The sequence below is a fragment of the Sorex fumeus genome, unplaced genomic scaffold (assembly GCF_029834395.1).
Source record: "Sorex fumeus unplaced genomic scaffold, SorFum_2.1 ptg000051l, whole genome shotgun sequence".
NCBI classification, from domain to species: Eukaryota; Metazoa; Chordata; class Mammalia; order Eulipotyphla; family Soricidae; genus Sorex; species Sorex fumeus.
In genome coordinates, this window is record NW_026606108.1 from 40104090 (window position 1) to 40123842 (window position 19753).

The following is a 19753-nucleotide window of genomic DNA, read 5'->3' on the forward strand; positions in this document are numbered from 1 at the left end:
GTCCCACACAAGGCTAACGTGGATTTGATCCCAGTGCCCTATATGGTTCCCTGAGCCTCACCAGGAATGATCTTTAAAAACCACTGGGTGTGACTCCAAACCAAAAAACAATACTCTTGTTTCTATATGTGCTGTTTCTGTCTTCAAATACAGCTCTTTTCTTGACTAATTAGATTCTTAGCTAGTAAGACTTTGGTTTTTTTCAAAGATGTATTAGTGTAACAAACGAATACTGAATTTTTCTCATTGTTTCATTTCTGTTCAGTTATATTCCTCATGTGTGGACTTAATTATTTTTCAAAACAAGTGGACAATAGCTTTTCACCTCCTCCCAGTGTTTCTCATCTTTTAATATTTTGTACAAATATATCTTTGGGTTCTCAGATAGTAAAAGTAACTTTTTTGTTTTGTATTTTTGTGGATATACCTGGTAATTCTCAAGACTTACTTCTTGCCCTGTGCTTCTTGGTCATTCCTGGCAGTGCTTTTTCGCATTTAGGGTAGTACTCAGGGCACCTTATGGGCTGCCAGGAATAGAACCCATGTCCTCCACATGCAAGACGAGTACCTTACCCAATGTATTATAGCTCCAGCTCCACCATTCTGTTCTATATTAATCTTTTTTATGTCAGGAAATACATTGTACTTTATTTATTGGGAATTTTTCAATGACCATGTAAACTGGATAGCTCAGTTATCATGACTACTAGGAACTGGAATAAAAAGAGTGAAAAACCAGATTTTAAATGTGGAAACAAAAATATACCTTAACAATGACAGTCGTATTTTTGTATTTGTAGAGTATAGAGGCTGCTGAGATAGCATATATTACCGACTGACTACGGAATACTTAATACATTTATTTTCACAATTTAATAGAAGTAAGCCATTCTATTAAGTTTGTTATTTAGCAGATACTAGCTAAGTAGTTGAAACTATATAATTATCAAAATACAACTCTCCTATTTAAAACTTTATAATAGGGATTTGACATACATACCCAAATGCCACTAAATAGAAATTAATGTAATAAATGTTTCATTTTATTAAATATTGATGCCATATTATATAGAGTAAATTAAAATTTTGTGGCCACTTAATTTAAGCATGATAGTCTTTATTGGCCAATAAAATTTTAAACAGTTATAAAATCAGAAAAATTACTTTGTGAGTATGGAAGTTGTGGATATAAGGCAGGGATGAAGTTTAATATATTGTCAGTGAAAAAATGTTCTTGGAAGCAGAAAATTGTGCATTTTAAGTAAAATACATGAGCACTTTAGGAGAAAATATATTTAGACATTTTAGAGGCTAGAGAGAACAGGCAGTGATTATAAACAATAAGGGACAAAAGGGAATGCCAGTCTTACTCATAGTGAGGTTGCTGAATTCCAGAGAATTAAATGATTTGGGGAACTGGAGAGGATGGCACAGAGATTAAGGTGTCTGTCTTGTGCATGACTGACTCGGGCTCAATCCCCAGCACTGCATGTGGTCCTTTGAGCACTACCAGGAGTGATCCCTAAAACAGAGCCTGGAATAAGCCCTGAGAACTGCCAGCTGTGGTCCAAAAATACATTTGGAGTATTTTTCTTCATGAGTGTTTTGGTTATTAAGTTTATTATTCTATTTATTATTTTGATTTTTGGGCTAAACCTGTTGTGCTTTGTGGCTACTCCAGGCTCAGGTTCAGGGTTTCTCTGGGGTCAGTTACAGGCCAGGCAAGCAGCTAAGTATTTTTTTTTAATGTAGGAGTACTGCTATTTATTCAGCTACTGATTAGGCTGATTAAATTAGCAGCTAACTCTTAAACTATCTCTTAAGTCCTCAGGTTTTCCTTGATTAAGTTTTCCAAGTTTTATACCAGAACATCCTATTTCCTTGATAAAATTTTTGGGATGATTTAAGGAATACATTCAAATAAATTATGATAGACTTTGGTTCCTTAAAAACAGTTGTAAAATTCCCTTTTAAGTGCTTAAATTTTGGAACAGAGTGATTCCCTACAGATAGCTTCTCTGGAGTCTTCAAAAACAGCAATATGATATCCAAAGAGGAGGAGTGTGCTGTCATTAACAATATTCTTTCCATTTTCTCAGGACAAAATAATTTCATAAATGTTTCTAATAAAATCTTTACAATTTTATGTTTATGAAGTGTGGGTTAACTATATTGGGTTTCTGTAATATTTAAAACCTGTGTGAAAAGATTTTCCCCAAAGAAAATATTGCCTACATTGTCACAGGATGATGAATCAAACTCTTAGAGTCATACAAAATAAGGTCTCATTTACATCATTCCAACTGAAGTAAAGGCATGAGGAAAGTTTGAAAGAGTAAATAATACTTAAGCTTTGAGAATGGATTTCCAGAACTTACCTTTGATGCCACATGATGTCGCTCTCCACCATAAAATTGATGACAAAGAAAAAACCCAACCCCTTTAGTTATTAATGTAACAAAACTGTGTACTGATCCAGATGCTGGGGGACGGAGGATGAATGGTCAGAAAAATTATTTTCAGTCAAGTTCCCTTCATGAGAATAAAATTCAAAGGATTTGAGATGAAATTTTCCTGGGGAAGCGGCCAGGAATTCCGGCATCTACTGCTCTCTCTTCTGCTCCTCACATCCTGGGAGGAAGGGAGCGGCCAGCTCCATTACTCGGTCTCCGAAGAGGCCAAGCACGGCACGTTCGTGGGCCGCATCGCCCAGGACCTGGGACTAGAGCTGGCGGAGCTGGTGCCGCGCCTGTTCCGGGTGGCGTCCAAGAACCGCGGGGACCTTCTGGAGGTAAACCTGCAGAATGGCATTTTGTTTGTGAATTCTCGGATCGACCGCGAGGAGCTGTGCGGGCGGAGGGCGGAGTGTAACCTCCACCTGGAGGTGATCGTGGACCGGCCGCTGCAGGTTTTCCATGTGGAGGTGGAGGTGAAGGACATTAATGACAACCCGCCTGTATTCCCTGCTGCACAAAAGAAACTATTTATGGCGGAATCCAAACCGCTTGACTCTCGGTTTCCGCTAGAGGGCGCCTCGGATGCAGATATAGGGCAGAACTCACTGCTGACTTACACTCTGAGCCCCAATGAGTTTTTCTCACTGGAAATGCCGTCCATTGATAAGAGGACAAGGCGTCTTGGGCTGGTATTAAAGAAACCTTTAGACAGAGAAGAATCCTCTGAACTTCATTTAGTGCTCACAGCTACTGATGGCGGAAAACCTGAGCTGACTGGCACAGTTCAACTACTCGTCAAAATACTAGATGCCAATGACAACGCACCAGCTTTCGACAAAACAATCTATGTGGTGAAATTACCAGAAAATGTGCCTAATGGAACATTAGTAACTAAGCTCAATGCTTCTGATGCAGATGAAGGCTCAAATGGGGACATTATTTATTCATTCTCAGTGGATATTACACCAAATGTGAAATCCAAGTTTCATGTAGATCCAATTAGTGGAGAAATTTTGGTAAAGGGATATATTGATTATGAAGAAACCAAATCCTATGAAATTCCTGTAGAAGCCAGTGATAAGGGCCAACCGCCACTGTCTGGCCATTGTACAGTAATGGTGGAAATTGAGGACACCAACGATAATGTTCCCATAATTGAATTCAACTCTCTGTCTCTCCCAATCAGAGAGGATGCTCCACTGGGCACCGTCATTGCCCTGATTAGTGTGTCCGACCAAGATTCAGGAACCAATGGGGAAGTAACCTGCACCCTGTATACCCACGTTCCTTTCAAGTTGGTTTCCACCTTCAAGAACTACTATTCCTTGGTGCTGGACAGCGCACTGGACCGCGAGAGCGTGCCCAACTACCAGGTGGTGGTGACTGCGCGCGACGGGGGCTCGCCCCCACTGTGGGCCACCGCCAGTGTGTCTGTGGAGGTGTCAGACGTGAACGACAACGCGCCCACGTTCGCGCAGCCCGAGTACACGGTGTTCGTGAAGGAAAACAACGCGCCTGGCTGCCACATTTTCACGGTGTCAGCGCGCGACGCGGACGCGCAGGACAACGCGCGCGTGTCGTACTCGCTGGTGGAGCGGCGGGTGGGCGAGCGGCTGCTGTCGAGCTACGTGTCTGTGCACGCGGAGAGCGGCAAGGTGTTTGCGCTGCAGCCGCTGGACCACGAGGAGCTGGAGCTGCTGCGCTTCCAGGTGAGCGCGCGCGACGCGGGCGTGCCTCCGCTGGGCAGCAACGTGACGCTGCAGGTGTTCGTGCTGGACGACAATGACAATGCGCCCGCGCTGCTGCCCACGGGCGCGGGCGCGGGCTCGCTGGGGGGCGCGCGCAGCGAGCTGGTGGCGCGCTCGGTGGGCGCGGGCCACGTGGTGGCGAAGGTGCGCGCCGTGGACGCCGACTCGGGCTACAACGCGTGGCTGTCGTACGAGCTGGCGCCGGTGGCGGGCGGCTTGCGCAGCCCGTTCCGCGTGGGGCTGTACACGGGCGAGATCAGCACGACGCGCGGCCTGGACGAGGCGGACGCGGCGCGCCAGCGCCTGCTGGTGCTGGTGAAGGACCACGGCGAGCCGGCGCTCACGGCCACGGCCACCGTGCTGCTGTCTCTGGTGGAGAGCGGCCAGGCGCCCAAGGCGTCGTCGCGGGCGGCGTTGGCGGGCGCGGCGGCGGCGGCGGCGGGCCCCGGCGCGGCGCTGGTGGACGTGAATGTGTACCTGATCGTGGCCATCTGCGCCGTGTCCAGCCTGCTGGTGCTCACGCTGCTGCTGTACACGGCGCTGCGCTGCTCGGCGCCGGCCCGCGAGGCGGCGTGTGCAGCGGGGAAGGCCGCGCTGGTGAGGCCGAGCGCGGTGGGGAGCTGGTCGCACTCGCAGCAGAGGCGGCAGAGGGTGTGCTCTGGGGAGGCTCCGCCCAAGACTGACCTCATGGCCTTCAGCCCTTGTGTACCTGACTCAGATGGAGAACCTGCAGTTGACGATTCCCTTTCAAAGGTTAGTTCACATTATCGATTATCCACTCTGAATTCTTGAACATAATTTGTATTCAATTTTCAATAATTTTTATTAGAAAACTCCTAGAATCCCATTTTCTTTAATGGGTTTTTTACATTATAATTTTGAGTAATATTTTCTAGAATAGTATATAATGTAGGCAATTTTTTGTTTGTTTTAATATACATACATTCTTATAACTAGATTTATACGTTCCAGTACGATTTTCACACATTTAAGTATTTTCTTAGTGAAGAGATCATTTCCTATCTTTATTATATATTACTCAGGACCTTCAGATTATGAGACTGACGCGATAGCACAGCGGTAGGGCGTTTTCCTTGCTCGCAACCAACATGGTCAACCCGAGTTCGATTCCTCCGCCCCCTCGAGAGCCGGGCAAGCTACCGAGAGTATCTTGCCCGCATGGCAGAGCCTGGCAAGCTCCCCGTGACATATTAGATATGCCAGACATAGTAACAACAAATCGATATGCCAGACACAGTAACAACAAAGTCTCCAATGGAGACGTTACTGGGCCCGCTGGAGCAAATCGATGATCAACAGGAGGGCCTTTACCTTTACTTTACTATTATATATTACAGGTGCAGAGAAATAAAAATGTAGCTTGGTTATCTGAAAGTAAAAAATTTTATCAAAAATGGGTCATTGCCCCTCTATTATTTTTTTATTCCTATAATAACTGCACTTTAGTCCTCATAACCCATTTATCTTTTCTGTACCATGTAAATGGAATCACAGAAATTTAACTTTGCACATGTGCATGTTTGTCAAATTTGTCATTTACCAGCTTATGAAATTATTTATTGTTATGTAATAATTTGTTAACTTTAGATACTGTACTTCACACAATTATCCAAGGTATGTATTCCTTTATCATGGGTTTTACATTGTTCCTCTTTATTTCTATTTCCAATAGAGTTGACCTAAAAGTATTTGTAAATATTTTGGTACCTGAGTATATGGCTTTAGTTATTTTGCTATATTAAAGTGGATTGAGATTAGAGGCACAATAAACATTTTTGTCTTTGTCTGTAATAATAATGCCAAGATTTTCCCCCAAAATGCTTTCACCTCTTATTTGCTTATGTTAGCAGTGCATTCCAGTGTTTATTTACCATTATTCTGCTTTATTGGGCATTGTTAAATTATCTGCATCTTGTCCAATTTGTTAAATGTGGGGTGGAGTGATAGTGCAATGGATATGGTGCTCATCTTACGTGCAACTGTCCTGGGTTTGATCTCCCTACGGTCCATATTGTTCCCTCAGTCTGCTAGGAGTGAACCCATACTGCAGAATCAGGAGTAAGCCCTGAGCACTGCTGAGTGTGACCACCCCCCCCAAAAAATCTAATTTTGGGGGTGTGGCTTACATTCCCATTTTAATTTATTTTACTGTTTCCTGAAGTTTTTGGTTCCTGAATTATTAATGAGGTTGAGCAAACTTCTATAATGCTATCTATCATTTTTTATAACCTGTGTTGCATGATTTATTTTAAGTATCTTGAATAGTTTTCTATTGCTTTTGAAATTTTTCTCATATTCTGGACATAACTTCTTAATCTTGCTACTCTTTGCCATGTCTTTTGGTCATATGCAATTTTAATCAGAGTTTATCGGTCTTCCTTTGTGAAGACAATTTCCTTGTGATATTTTCTTTTTTGCTGTTCCCATTCTATTAAAATCTATTTGGTTATATTTTTCTTTTTTGATATATGAATACAGATTATTTTTGGGGCTATTCAACTGAATGAAGTCTAGAGTTCCATGTTTTTTCAAAAATAATTTTCTATCACATAGGCATGGGATATTTTTATATTCTTATCTTTTATTATTATCATTACTATTATTATTATTATTAAAATATGGATAAATTCTGGTGATGTTGTGCTAACTAATATAGAAATGATGGCTAAGTACTTGAGTTAGTACTTAGGGTTGAAGGATTGGATAACATTAGGGCCACATCCAGTAGTATTCTGGGGGACCCATGCAGTCCAGGAATCAAACTCAGGGCCTTGCCATGTCTTCATGGCTGATTCCACAACTTTGAGGCAATCTCCACCTTCATATTGACTTATTTATATATATATTTAAAGAATCCATATTATTTTTTGGGGGGGGTTACACTCAGCGATGATCAGGGGTTACTCTAGGCTCTGCACTCAGGAATTACTCCTGAATGTGCTCAGGGAACTAAATGGGATTCTGGGGATTAAACCTGGATAGGCCACATGCAAGGCAAATGCCCTTCCCACTGTACTATCACTCTGACTCCCACATTGACTTATTTTTTAAATAGTTGCATCAGTGCTATGCTACTTCCTTATGTCCACCTCAGTTTGTTTATGAATTCTATGAAAACTTGGTAAGATTTCAGTTTAATTTGTAGTGAGTATACTGAGAAACATGGCACAAGTTGACATCTTTACAATAATTGATTTAGTACACGAGCATGCATCTATGAGGGTAAATAATCTGTAAGCTTCCTAATTTATGACTAGTCATTGCATGTATCTTCATTATATTTGTAGGTACTTATCATTTGTGATCATTATAAATATCAGTAACTTTTTCTGTTTAACACTGATATATGTTTCATTCTCTGGGAACCCCTTGCCATTGACTGTCAGGATCGCTACAATATATCAGGGCACCAAGGATTAATCTCAGTACCTTTTGTTTGCCCTGAGAACTTTCCAAACCACTTTCCATATCCTTTCTTTTTGGAATTCCTGAAGTCGGGACTGTTAGTATGATTCTGTGCTTGGAGGTTACCCTGGGGTTAATTTTCATGGCCCTCTTCTTTAAGTCATCAAGCCAGCCCTGATGTTGTATTTTACATTGACATGTTATACATATTATTTGCTAAGATATCTTATGAATTTAATTATTTATTTTTTTGCCACACTCCATGCTGCTCAAAGATTACTCTTGGCTCTTCACTCAGGAATTACTCCTGGCAGTGCTTGGGGAACCAGATGGGATGCCAGAAATGGATAGAATCTGGGCCAGCTGCATACAAGGCAGGCACCCTGCCTACTGTACTATCTCTTCAGCTGAGCTGTAAGATGTCTAATTTTAGTGAATCATTCTATACATTTTTAAATTTACAATGTAGATACTGATGCTGTCAATATGTAATAATAGACTATTTTTTATTTTTTATTCTTACATTTTTGGGGGCGGGAGCCATAGCACAGCGGGTAGGGCGTTTGCCTTCCATGTGGCCGACCCGGGTTCGATTCCTCCATTCCTCTCGAAGAGCCTGGCAAGTTACCGAGAGTATCTCGCCCACATGGCAAAGCCTGGCAAGCTACCCGAGCCATATTCGACATGACAAAAACAGTAACAACAAATCTCACAACTTGTTGTGAGATGTTACTGGTGCCTGCTCGAGCAAATTGATGAACAACAGGAGGACAGTGCTACAGTGCAGTGCTTATCCTTTTGGTTATACTAACTTTATTTTACTTTTTCATCGATTTACTCTGGATTTTATAAGAAGCATAATTTACATGTTAAACTCTAAATAAATGCTTTTTACTATGTCCAGATAATGCTAGAACTCTGTGAAACAACATTATTTTCCTACTCCCACTGATATTTAATGTTATGCTTTTTAATTTCACATATTTTATAAACACAAATTCTCATTATCATTTTATACAGTCAATTTTTCTACTTTCTGGGATCACTTTTTCTTCTGAGAAAATTCTTCAGTATTTTTCAAGTGTTGGAAAAGATTTTCCTAACATCTGTGTATATGGAAATATGATTATTTCACCATCACATTTGGAAGGTAATTTTCTTGAGTATCAGATTCTGGTTGGAAGTGTGTCTGGAGTGATAGTACAGTGAATGGGGCGTTTCCCTTGCATGTGACTGACCCTAGTTCAATCCCTTGCACCCTAAATGGTCCCCTGAACTCCTCCAGCAGTGACCTCTGAGAATAAAGCCAGGAGTATGTCCTGAGCACTTCTGGGTTTGGCCCCCAAACAAAACAGAACAAATTTTGTTTGGTATTATTTTCCCAGAGTATTTTCAAAGTGCAAGGCAAATGCCCCACCCACTGTGCTATCGCTCCAGCCAACATGGCCCACCGAGTTTGATTCCTCCACCCCTCTTGGAGAGCCTGACAAGATACTGAGAGTATCTCGCCCGCACAGCAAGGCCTGGCAAGCTACCCATGACGTATTTGATATGCCAAAAACAGTAACAACAAGTCTTATGATGGAGACGTTACTGGGTCCGCTTGAGAAAATCGATGAACAACGGGAGGACAGTGACAGTGATTTTCAAAGTGACATTCCAGTCATCTTTTTTTGACGATAGTTGCAATCCTGTGTACTGTTTGGTGGCTTGCATTTTTGCATTTTTATTATTCTCACCCAGCTTCATTTAACAGTTTTTCCGTTTGTTATTTTTATGTTTTGGAAACACCTGGTTAATCCCAGGTATTCTCAGGCCTGGCTAGACCCAGACTTATGCCTGAGCCTGATATTAGGGTCCATTTGTGGCAGGTTTGGAAACCATGTAGAGTGCTGTGGATCAAACCCGGGTCAATGGTGTGCAGGAAATGCACTTTACCCATTGTACTGTGTCTCTGGCCCAGGATTATTATTTTAAATTATTATTGAGTCTTATTCTTACTTGAAATTATTTTTGTGGTTAAATATTTTGGTGCTCAAGGGTTACTTTCTATTTTGTTCAGTCTTTTTTTGTTCAGGTTTTTTTTTGGGGGGGATACTTGGGGGAACCAATATGGTATTAGGGATCAAATCCAGGACATCAGCATGAAAACATGCACTCCAGCCACCCCGTAGTTCTATTTTAAAAATATTTTTAAAAATCGTTTTATTATTCTATACTCAGTTTTAGTTGCTCATAGTTTTTTAAAGGGTTTTGAATCTGTGGCTTCATATCTTTCATCTTTATATGAAAACATTCAGCTGTCTGCCTTCAAATATTTTTGTCTCAGTTTGTCTTCTTTCCTCTTCTGTCATTCAAGGTTGAATGATTTAATCATATCTCATATCAGCTATTTCCTCTGTGGTTTGATTTTGGTTTTGGACCGCACCCAGTGTCCATTCTAGAACTATTCTAGTCCATTCTAGTCCATTCTAGAACTATTCCTGGCTCTGCTTGGGGGTTGGTCCTGGTTGTGCTTGAGAGACTGTGAAGTGCTGGGGAATGAACCTACCCAGCATGGAAAGCAGATGTTCAGTCCTTTGAGTTTGGTCCTTTGAGCTATCTCTCAATAGTTATTGTATGAAACAATTCTTCAATATTGCTTTCCACTACTAAATAAGCTAATTTGACATTAATGAAAGCAATGGGATTCTAATACATAAAATAAAATCTGTTTTATTAGTTTACTTCTTGTTCCCGTAGAGGTACTTTTTGCTTGTTTTTTATTTTGGTTTGTCCTGCTGTACCACAAGACTATATATGTGGTACAGGGAATCAATGCAAAGAATATTTCTTGCCCTTTGAATTATCTTCCTGGCCATTTCAAAGTACTTTTAAGTTACTTAAAATTGAATATATAATTTTAATATATACCATTATATTTTATAGGTAATGGAACCAATATAGAATAATATGTAGAAATAGTCTCGGTGCAACAATGTGTTTCTTTTCTTTTTTTTTCTTTTTGGGTCACACCCGATGATGCACAGGAGTTACTCCTGGTTCATGCACTCAGGAATTACTCCTAGCGGTGCTCGGGGGACCATATGGGATGCTGGGAATCAAACCTAGGTAGGTTGCATGCAAGGCAATCGCCCTACCTGCTGTGCTATTGCTCCAGACCGCACAATGTGTTTCTATAGAATTGATTGTTTTCTACATGTGACAATTTTGAAATAAAATCTCATTTTGAACAAACCTGTATAGTTTGTTCATAAATTTTTAAAGGATTAGTTCAACTTTATTATTATTCTTGAGTCAAAACATTTTTTATGGAACCAAAGAAAGATGTGAGGGAGAGAAAGAGAGGAAATATGTGTTCAAAAGAACATAGGCTCCTCTAGACTGGAAAAAGCAGAGACAGAGATGCGTGTTCAAGGGAGAATACAGGCTTGAAAGAGCAATCAATCAGGCAAGCAAGCAAGCAAGCAAGCAAGCAAGCAAGCAAGCAAGCAAGCAAAGAGACATATAACGATACAGATGCAAGGGAGAGCAATGGCTTGAGAGATGAAGCTGAAAGCAAGCACAGAGATGGAGATGCAAGCAAGTGAGGGATGTGTTCAAGAGAGAACACTGGTTCTTGAAGAAATAGCCTCAACTTGATTATTTCTTAGCAGAGTGGTAAGTCTTCACAAAATGTCCTCTGAGCCCTTCCAGGAGTGATCCCTAAGCTCAGAGCCATTAGTGATTCCTGAACACCATTAGATATAGCTCTAAATCTCCCAACTTAATGGTCACTCAATAAAGTAATTTATAATATTTTATTGAAAAAGTGGTTGGAAGGACTGGAGCGATAGTATATTGGATAGGGCATTTGCCTTGCATGTGGTTGACCCGGGTTCAATCCCCAGCAACCTATAAGATAACCCGAGCCAACCAGGAGTGATCCCTGAGTACAGAGCCAGGAGTAAGCACTGAAAACTGTCTGTGTCTCACCCCTCTCTCCCAAATCCCTTGGCAAAAAGAGAAAGATGGCTGGAAAAAGATTTAGAGAACTTTCTCTACCTGTAGAGTCACTTCCAGATTTAAGACTAAAGAATTTGTAATTGTTATAAAATAAACTATAGAAAAATGGTTGAGTATTAAAAGACAAAATGAAAGTGATATAATTTAGTAATACTTAGTAATATAATGTAACAAATATCAGGACAGATTAGGAACCAATAATTTGCTTTTTCTTGTGATATCTACATATTTACATACAAAAATACAAAATGAAAATATCCTGTTATTCTGTTGATGGCATTTTCTTCATTGAGTATGTATTTCATTGAAGCATCAGAGGCGTCGGTGTTCTTGTCAACACAAACTTGGCCATGAGCATTGATTCATTCAAATGCCTAACAACCCAAATTGGATGATTACAGTTGAATACATGTGGCTCACTGCCGGCAGTTTCTGTCTTCGTTGTCTACGCACCAACATCCAGTTATGATGAAGGAGAAGTTGAGAAGTTCTACATGGAGCTGGAGAAGTTCTACAAAGAAGACCACACCTTCTACAAGATCATTGTCGGTGATTTTAATGCCAAGATAGGACCGAGAAGATCAGCTGAAGAACTCCACATCGGGACCCATGGCCTAGAATGGAACGAACAGGGTGAAAGGCTGTCTGAGTTCATCATGTTGACCAAGACCATCCATGGTAACTCACAGTTCCAGAAGGCCAAATCTAAATGTTGGACATGGGAGTCTCCCGGTGGACGGTTCCACAACAAAACTGACCACATCATATTCAATCAACAGTTTTGTCTGACCGATGTCGCTGTTGTCCCAAAATTCCAAATAGGATTGGACCACCATCTCCTTTGTGCAAAATTCTACTTCACGGAGTGGGGAGAAAGGGCTGCAAAGTTTAAGAAGAGAACTCCCAGTACTGCCACCAACTGGGAGCTCTTTGGCACTATTGTGGCAACGATGGAAGATGCCGTTGTTGACAACATTGACGAGGAATATGATCAACTGGTTTAGCACCTCCATGAATGTGCAAGGAACGCCAAGAGAGAGATAGCCACAAAAAGAAGCCTGTCTTCGAAAACTCTTGAGTTTATTTGCCAACGTGATTTGGCGCATGCCTCAGGCAACTGCAAGCGAACGTCCAAGCTTGCAAAGCAGTGCAGAGATGTGATAAAGGAAGACCTCAAAGAGAGAAGAGCAGCAGTGCTGGTAGATGCGTCAGAAGCTGGGAAAAGCATTTGTAACGCCCACCTGTCCTTTGCCAACTACAAGACCAATATGACTGCCCTCCGATGTCCTGATGGATCTATCACATCTTCCAGAAGGGGCAATGGAGAAGATTATCCATGACTTCTACTCATATCTCTTTGATAGCCACGTCCACCTGCCCACATATCAAATTCTGCAGGATGGATATGTCGTTACCAACGTTCTCCCTTCCGAAATCCAACATGCCATTTTGTCGGTAAAGAAGCGAACAGGACCTGGCCCAGACAAGGTCACACCTGAACACCTAAAGAACCTACTATCAGTACTCATCAATACACTGGCTTGGCTCTTCACATGCTACTTGTTTGAATGCAAGTTTCCGTCCCAATGGAAAACCAGCAGGACTGTACTACTGTACAAGAAGGGAGACATCCATGACGTTGGCAACTATCACCTGATCTGCTCATTGTCTGTCATCTACAAGCTGTTCACTTGAGTCATCCTGAATAGGATTGGCAGAACACTAGATGAAGGACAACTGTGCGAGCAAGCCAGTTTTCGAAAAGGATTCAGCACTATTGACCATATCCATATGATAACCAAGCTCATTGAGGTTTCTCGGGAGTTCAAGATGCCACTCTGTCTAATGTTCATTGATTTAAAGAAGGCCTTTGATACTGTTGAGACAGAAGCAGTCATTGAAGCCCTAGCCAATCAGGGCATTCAAACTCAATTCAATTCACATCAGGATTCTCCGTGAGCTGTATTACGGATTCACTACCATGATCTCACCATTCTCTAAAGAAGTGATCATCCATGTCAAGAGAGGGGTTCGGCAGGGTGATACTATTTCACCGAAACTCTTCAGTGCCACCATAGAGAATGTCATGTGACGACTGGAATGTGAAGGAATGGGAATGAAGATAGACGGTCAGCAACTACACCACCTCTGCTTTGCTGATGACATCGTTCTAATAACACCAAACATTAGCCAAGTAGCACAAATGCTGGCTGACTTTGACCGTGAGTGTGGAAAGGTAGGACTCCATTTGAATCTCACGAAGACAATGTTTAAGAGAAACGATCTTGTTCCTGATGTTCCATTCACTCTCAACAGAATGAACATCTCCGAATGCAGCAGTTATGTTGTACCTAGGTCGAGAAGTCAACATGATGAATGACCTGGCACCTGAGTTGCATAAGAGGAAGAGAGTGGCTTGGAACACCTTCAAGAGCATCGAAGAAATAGCTAAGAGGATGAAGAACCGCTCTAGGAACATCTCTTTGATTCCACTGTTCTTCCTGCATTAACATATGCCTCAGAGACCTGGGCCCTACAAAAACAGGATGAGAACTATTTGGGTCTCCCAAAAAGGAATCAAAAGAGAGGAATAGAAAGAGCTATGCTTGGAGTATCACGTTTCACTCAAATGAGAGAAAGAATCTGGAGTTCCGACATCTATTGATGATCAAGAATCAGGGACGCTGTCTGGTTTGCCAAGGTGTCGAAAATTAGATGGGCTGGACACGTAATGAGATTTTGGAGACGACCGCTGGACTAGAGCCGTTACCAACTGGATTCCACGGGACGTCAAAAGACTGCATAGCCGCCCACCTACCAGATGGTCAGACTTCTTCATCAAGACCCTGAACGATCGGTTTGAGGCTCTTCGAATGAACACATGCCATTGGGCTACACTAGCAAGTGACAGGGACAAATGGAGACGTTACTGGCGCCCACTCGAACTAATCAATGATTATCGGGAAGTCAAGTCAAGTGATCAAGTGATCAAGTGATCATTCTGGCTTTGGATATTTACTTTCTTCTTTTTTTTTGCTTTTTGGGTCACACCCAGTGATGCTCAGGGGTTACTCCTCACTTTGCAGTCAGGAATTACTCCTGGTGAACAATATGGGATACCAGGGATCAAACCTGGGTTTGCCACTACCCTCTGTACTATCGCTCTGGCCCGAATATTTACTTTTAAAAAAAAATTTATTTATTGAATCACTGTGGGAAAAGTTACAAAACTTTCCGGTTTAAGTCTCGGTCATGCAATGATCAAACACCTTTCCCTTCACCAGTACTTATTTTTCACTACCAAGAGAATATTTACTTTCTTAAGAAAATTTTTTATTGAATAATTTTGAAATTTCATACTAATCCTGGTTCACTAACTAAAGGAAAACTAATTCATTTTAATACATTGACATTTTTGTTTTTTATCATTTTATGTTAAAAATTTAAAGTTATGTAATAAGTATGGCAGAGCCTGGCAAGCTCCCCGTGACGTATTCGATATGCCAAACACAGTAACAACAAGTCTCACGATGGAGATGTTACTGGGCCCGCTCGAGCAAATCAATGAACAACGGGAAGACTGTGACTGTGACTGATGTAATAAGTAACTTATGCAGTCTACAAAACTGGTGTTTGTCCAAATTATTTGATGCCTGAGTTATCTGATGCCAAGAAGGAAATAAAATGAGTAAAGACAGTAGAATTATTAAATATGGAAGACATGGTAAATATACTGTTAAGACTATACGAGAACCAAGTTCAGTTACACATTTTTGACAATACTACTGTAAATATTAGAAATTGAACTAATTCTAATTTATTTTATATTGTTTAGTATTTTTTAATTTAATTTCAATCTGTTTACTATAGTACCAATACAATTCAGTTGTTTTGCAGAGTGGTATATTGTCCTGTGAACACTTTCAGGAGTGATCCCTGAGCTCAGAGCCAATAGTGAGCCCTGAGCACCATTGGGTGTGGCCCTAAATCCCTAAAATTAAAGGCCACAAAAAAGAATACTTTCCACATATCACTTAAACAGAATTAATTATTTGAAGTTTATGCCTTATGTGTAAAAGTGTTAAGTATTAGAATTTATTGATATCATGGATCCCTTATCTTCTCAGGTAAGAAAGATTTTGTGGCGGGAGCCGCCGGGCCGCGCTGATGTCGTCGGAGGCGCGGGCCGAGGGGACGCCGCCGCGGTCCAGGTCTTAGAGCGCGGACCGGCGGCCGAGCTTGGAGAGCGGCCCCGAGCGCCCGGTCGCCGGAGCTTGGGGCGGCGCCGCGGGCCGGCGGGAGGGCTCGGGAGTCGGCAGACCCGGGCGGGCGTCGGCGGCCGCGGGCGCGGGGGGCCTCGCGCAGCCCGCCGCCCGCCCCGCGTCGCCGCCCGCGCCCGGCGCCTTGTCCCCGGGACGGGACTCGCGGGCGCGCGGCGTGGACGCCGCAGCTGCCAGGAGGCGGCCCGAGAGGACAGCGCAAGGTGACCGCTTCTCCCGTCGCCGCCGCCGCGGGCGAGGGTCCCGCGGGCCACTGTTGGCCCGACCCCGAGGCTTCTGGCCCCGAGCCCGGCGGGGGCGACGACAGCGAGCTCAGCCCGCCCGGGGCGTCGCCGAGCCTTCACTCCCTGGGGTCCTTCTCCCACCTGCCGTCGTCCCCCAGCAGCCCCGAGGCCGAGGCCGCGAGCGCCTAGGGCGAGCAGGACGCCGAGGGCGGCGGCCCCAACCCGGCTGGGCCTGGGCCCGGCGCGCGGTGCGGCGGGGAGCCACTGGGCATGGAGCGCGGCCCCGAACAGTCGGTGTACCACATCAAGTGGATCCAGTGGAAGGAGGAGAACACGCCCATCATCACCCAGAACGAGAACGGGCCCTGCCCCTTGCTGGCCATCCTCAACGTCCTACTTCTGGCCTGGAAGGTGAAACTTCCACCGATGATGGAAATCATAACTGCCGAACAACTGATGGAATATTTAGGAGATTACATGCTTGAAGCAAAGCCAAAAGAAATTTCAGAAATTCAACATTTAAACTATGAGCAGAATATGAGTGATGCTATGGCAATTTTGCACAAACTTCAGACAGGCTTGGATGTAAATGTGAAATTCACTGGCGTTCGAGTATTTGAATATACACCTTAGTGTATCGTATTTGACCTTCTTGATGTTCCTTTGTACCATGGGTGGTTAGTGGATCCTCAGACTGATGACATTGTAAAGGCTGTTGGTAACTGCAGCTATAACCAGCTAGTGGAGAAGATCATCTGCAAGCAGTCAGACAGCAGTGAGCTGGTCAGTGAAGGCTTTGTAGCTGAGCAGTTTCTAAATAACACAGCCACTCAGTTCACTTACCATGGACTATGTGAGCTGACGTCAACGGTCCAGGAAGGAGAGCTCTGTGTGTTCTTCGGGAATAACCACTTCAGCACCATGACCAAGTACGAGGGCCTATTGTATTTGCTAGTAACAGATCAGGGGTTTCTGACAGACGAGAAAGTTGTCTGGGAAAGTCTACACAATGTTGATGGTGACGGAAACTTCTGTGACTCAGAATTTCATCTGCGACCTCCTTCAGATCCTGAAACTGTATACAGCGGACAGCAAGATCAAATCCATCAAGATTATCTCATGGCATTATCTCTACAACAAGAACAGCAGAGTCAAGAAGTCAGCTGGGAGCAGGTTCCCAAGGGACTCAGTGACCTGTAACTGGCTAAGAGGCTGCAGGAGGAGGAGGACAGGCGCACCTCGCAGTACTACCAGGAGTAGGAGTAGGCAGCCACCACCGCCACGGCCGCCCCGCAGGCTCAGAGTCAGCCAGCACAAGCCTCCCCATCAAGTGGAAGGCAGCCTGGGAGTACTGAACGCAAACGAAAAGAACCTCAAGAAAAAGAAAAAGAAAACGAAAGAGGAAAAAAAAGCTGCGTCATTTTGTAGCAAGTCTCAGATTCTGTTGGAATTAGCTATGGCTTGAGAATCAAAAAACCACAGGAGGAAAAGAAGGAAACCCAATCAATACCGTCTGTGCCTGATTTCCCACTGGGTTTTGCTCACTTTTTTTTGTGTGTTTCTTTTTTTCAGGGGAAAGGTTGTTACTTCATTACAATCAGACTTTTCCAAGTCAAATAAGTACATTCTTTCAGAGCTGTTTTATGTTACAAGTTGGAAATGCTGTGTGTTGATTGTCATTCATGAAAAGGACTGCACTTGTAGCCAAATGAGCAAGTCACAGCAGACTTTGTATCATAGTGACATCAGTCGCCCATATCAGTTAGTAAGCTATTCTAACTTCTGTTTTAACAGTGAATGGAGGTGATTGATTTTGTACAATTCCTTTTTGAAATCTAAGTATTAGCACAATAGTTTCTGAAATTAATTGTTACATTGCTAAATTATTATCTAATCCATGAGAAACCAGGGATTTAATATAGGAATTTAGAAAGAAAAAATACAAAAAAATTAACAAGATTAAGTATTCCTTAATTGTATATTGGACTAGTTCAGCCCTTAAACAGCCTTACCTTTTCATTACGAATGTACATTTTAGATATTCTCTTGAGAACTGACAATGAAACTTGGATTTAATTTAGATAGAAAAAAATAAAGATTTTTATTTCTTTTCAATAACAAAAAATTCATAACACTAATATTCATATCCTATTGTAATCAGATATTAATGACTTTGTAGTGTTGTGAGATTTTGAGGAATTTTGAAGTCTTTAATATAGGAAACCCGGGCCACAGTTACTGTGTATTAACAGTTGATCCGTGAATATAATGAGGGCACTACGTGGATGCTTTACCTTGTAAATATGGGTAGATAGGAGAGAACATAGGTTAATGTCTACCTTTTTCTAGAATTACCTTATAACTTTAAATTTCAAGTCATGTTTATTTGCAAGAGAATTAAATATACTTGTTAAAAGAAGCCCAAAAAAACACAGTTCTGAACGAAAGTTAAAGATAATCTCTGAGTCTAATGAAAAACAATAAAATTTGGGACTAGATAATAATTTTGAGGAATCGATGTGAAAGCATTTTTTAATTGATTGGGGAACTAAATTATGTATAACATATGAACTAGCACTTAAGATTCAGAAAGAATATTTATTGAACTTTATTAAGAACAATTCATATTTTCCTGTTTTTCTAGAAATAATTTGGGAAACTAGTCTCTGTAAGCCTTTTATTTAAAGTTTTGTTTTCGTTGATTTTAAAGAAGTCTGTTGCTAATAAAAAATTTTAAAAAATAAATAAGTCTGTTGCTGCTGCCAGTAGATCAATGGTATTCTTTTTAAGCATCAATAAGTTTGCTTAAGAGCATCTTAACCCCACCTGAGCATCCACTTGGAGAATGTCTTTGGGGTGACAATAGACCTCAAAACGTGTGGTCTGGATTTCATAAGCTGTATCCTTAACACTCTCTGAGATCCAAGCCCAGTTACAGGATGAATCTATGTAGAAAAAGCAAAGTCTTATTTATAAAAGGAATTCTTTTATGGGGAAAATTCAGGGTGAGGCTGCATCACTGATGCCCTTCTGTACTGCATGTATGCTTATGTTACACTGTCTGTTACTTAGCCCCTCTGCAAGCATGAGAAACCATCAGAGAACTTATTTGGGGTATACAGTTCTGTTACAATATTTGGTGTGCCTCTAGAGAGTAACTCAGAGTATATATGCTCTGGTAAAATAATCAGATGCATTGCAGAACTCTCTGGTGGCTCAAACAAGTGCACCGGCCTCCAAGTTTACTCTTGATTTCTAACTGTTGATTGAAGGAGAAAATTCAGACCTTAAGGTTTGTTTTTCCCAGAACAGATAGTGACAGTACATTAGATTCAATAAGAAAAAAATCCTAAGAACTCTTAAGAAGCATATTAGTGACATGTTTTCCAGAGTCACACACTTATCTATTTATTACTCTTGAAAAATATGTGTATTCTGTTCTCTGTTACTATCTTAATTTGTTCCAAAGATAATACTGCCATTCTACATTCCCTCTGGAAGGAAAAAAAAAGAAAACAAAACCTCAAAACCAGCAACGCTGCTATCAGATAAGTAGATATCAATGTGTACTTATATAAAATAACTAAAAAAAGTAGTGTATTTTGTTAATTCAC

The 19753-nt window shown here is 41.9% G+C and overlaps 4 protein-coding genes and 1 pseudogene across 5 annotated transcripts in view; all 5 read left to right on the forward strand.

Annotated features, from left to right (window-relative positions):
- The window catches only part of LOC130033109 (protocadherin alpha-1-like), a 223822-nt gene that overhangs the window by 35377 nt on the left and 168692 nt on the right, over positions 1 to 19753 (forward strand).
- The window catches only part of LOC130033107 (protocadherin alpha-C2), a 243894-nt gene that overhangs the window by 23018 nt on the left and 201123 nt on the right, over positions 1 to 19753 (forward strand). The gene's annotated exons all lie outside the window — the stretch shown is intronic.
- Positions 1 to 19753, forward strand: part of LOC130033108 (protocadherin alpha-3-like) — a 202149-nt gene that overhangs the window by 13700 nt on the left and 168696 nt on the right.
- On the forward strand, positions 2504 to 4996 carry LOC130033001 (protocadherin alpha-4-like). Its single transcript, XM_056124701.1, has one exon. It carries the CDS (start codon positions 2537 to 2539, stop codon positions 4994 to 4996), a length of 2460 nt encoding a protein of 819 aa, XP_055980676.1. The 5' UTR covers positions 2504 to 2536.
- LOC130033002 (ubiquitin carboxyl-terminal hydrolase MINDY-2-like) lies at positions 15742 to 17567 on the forward strand (annotated as a pseudogene).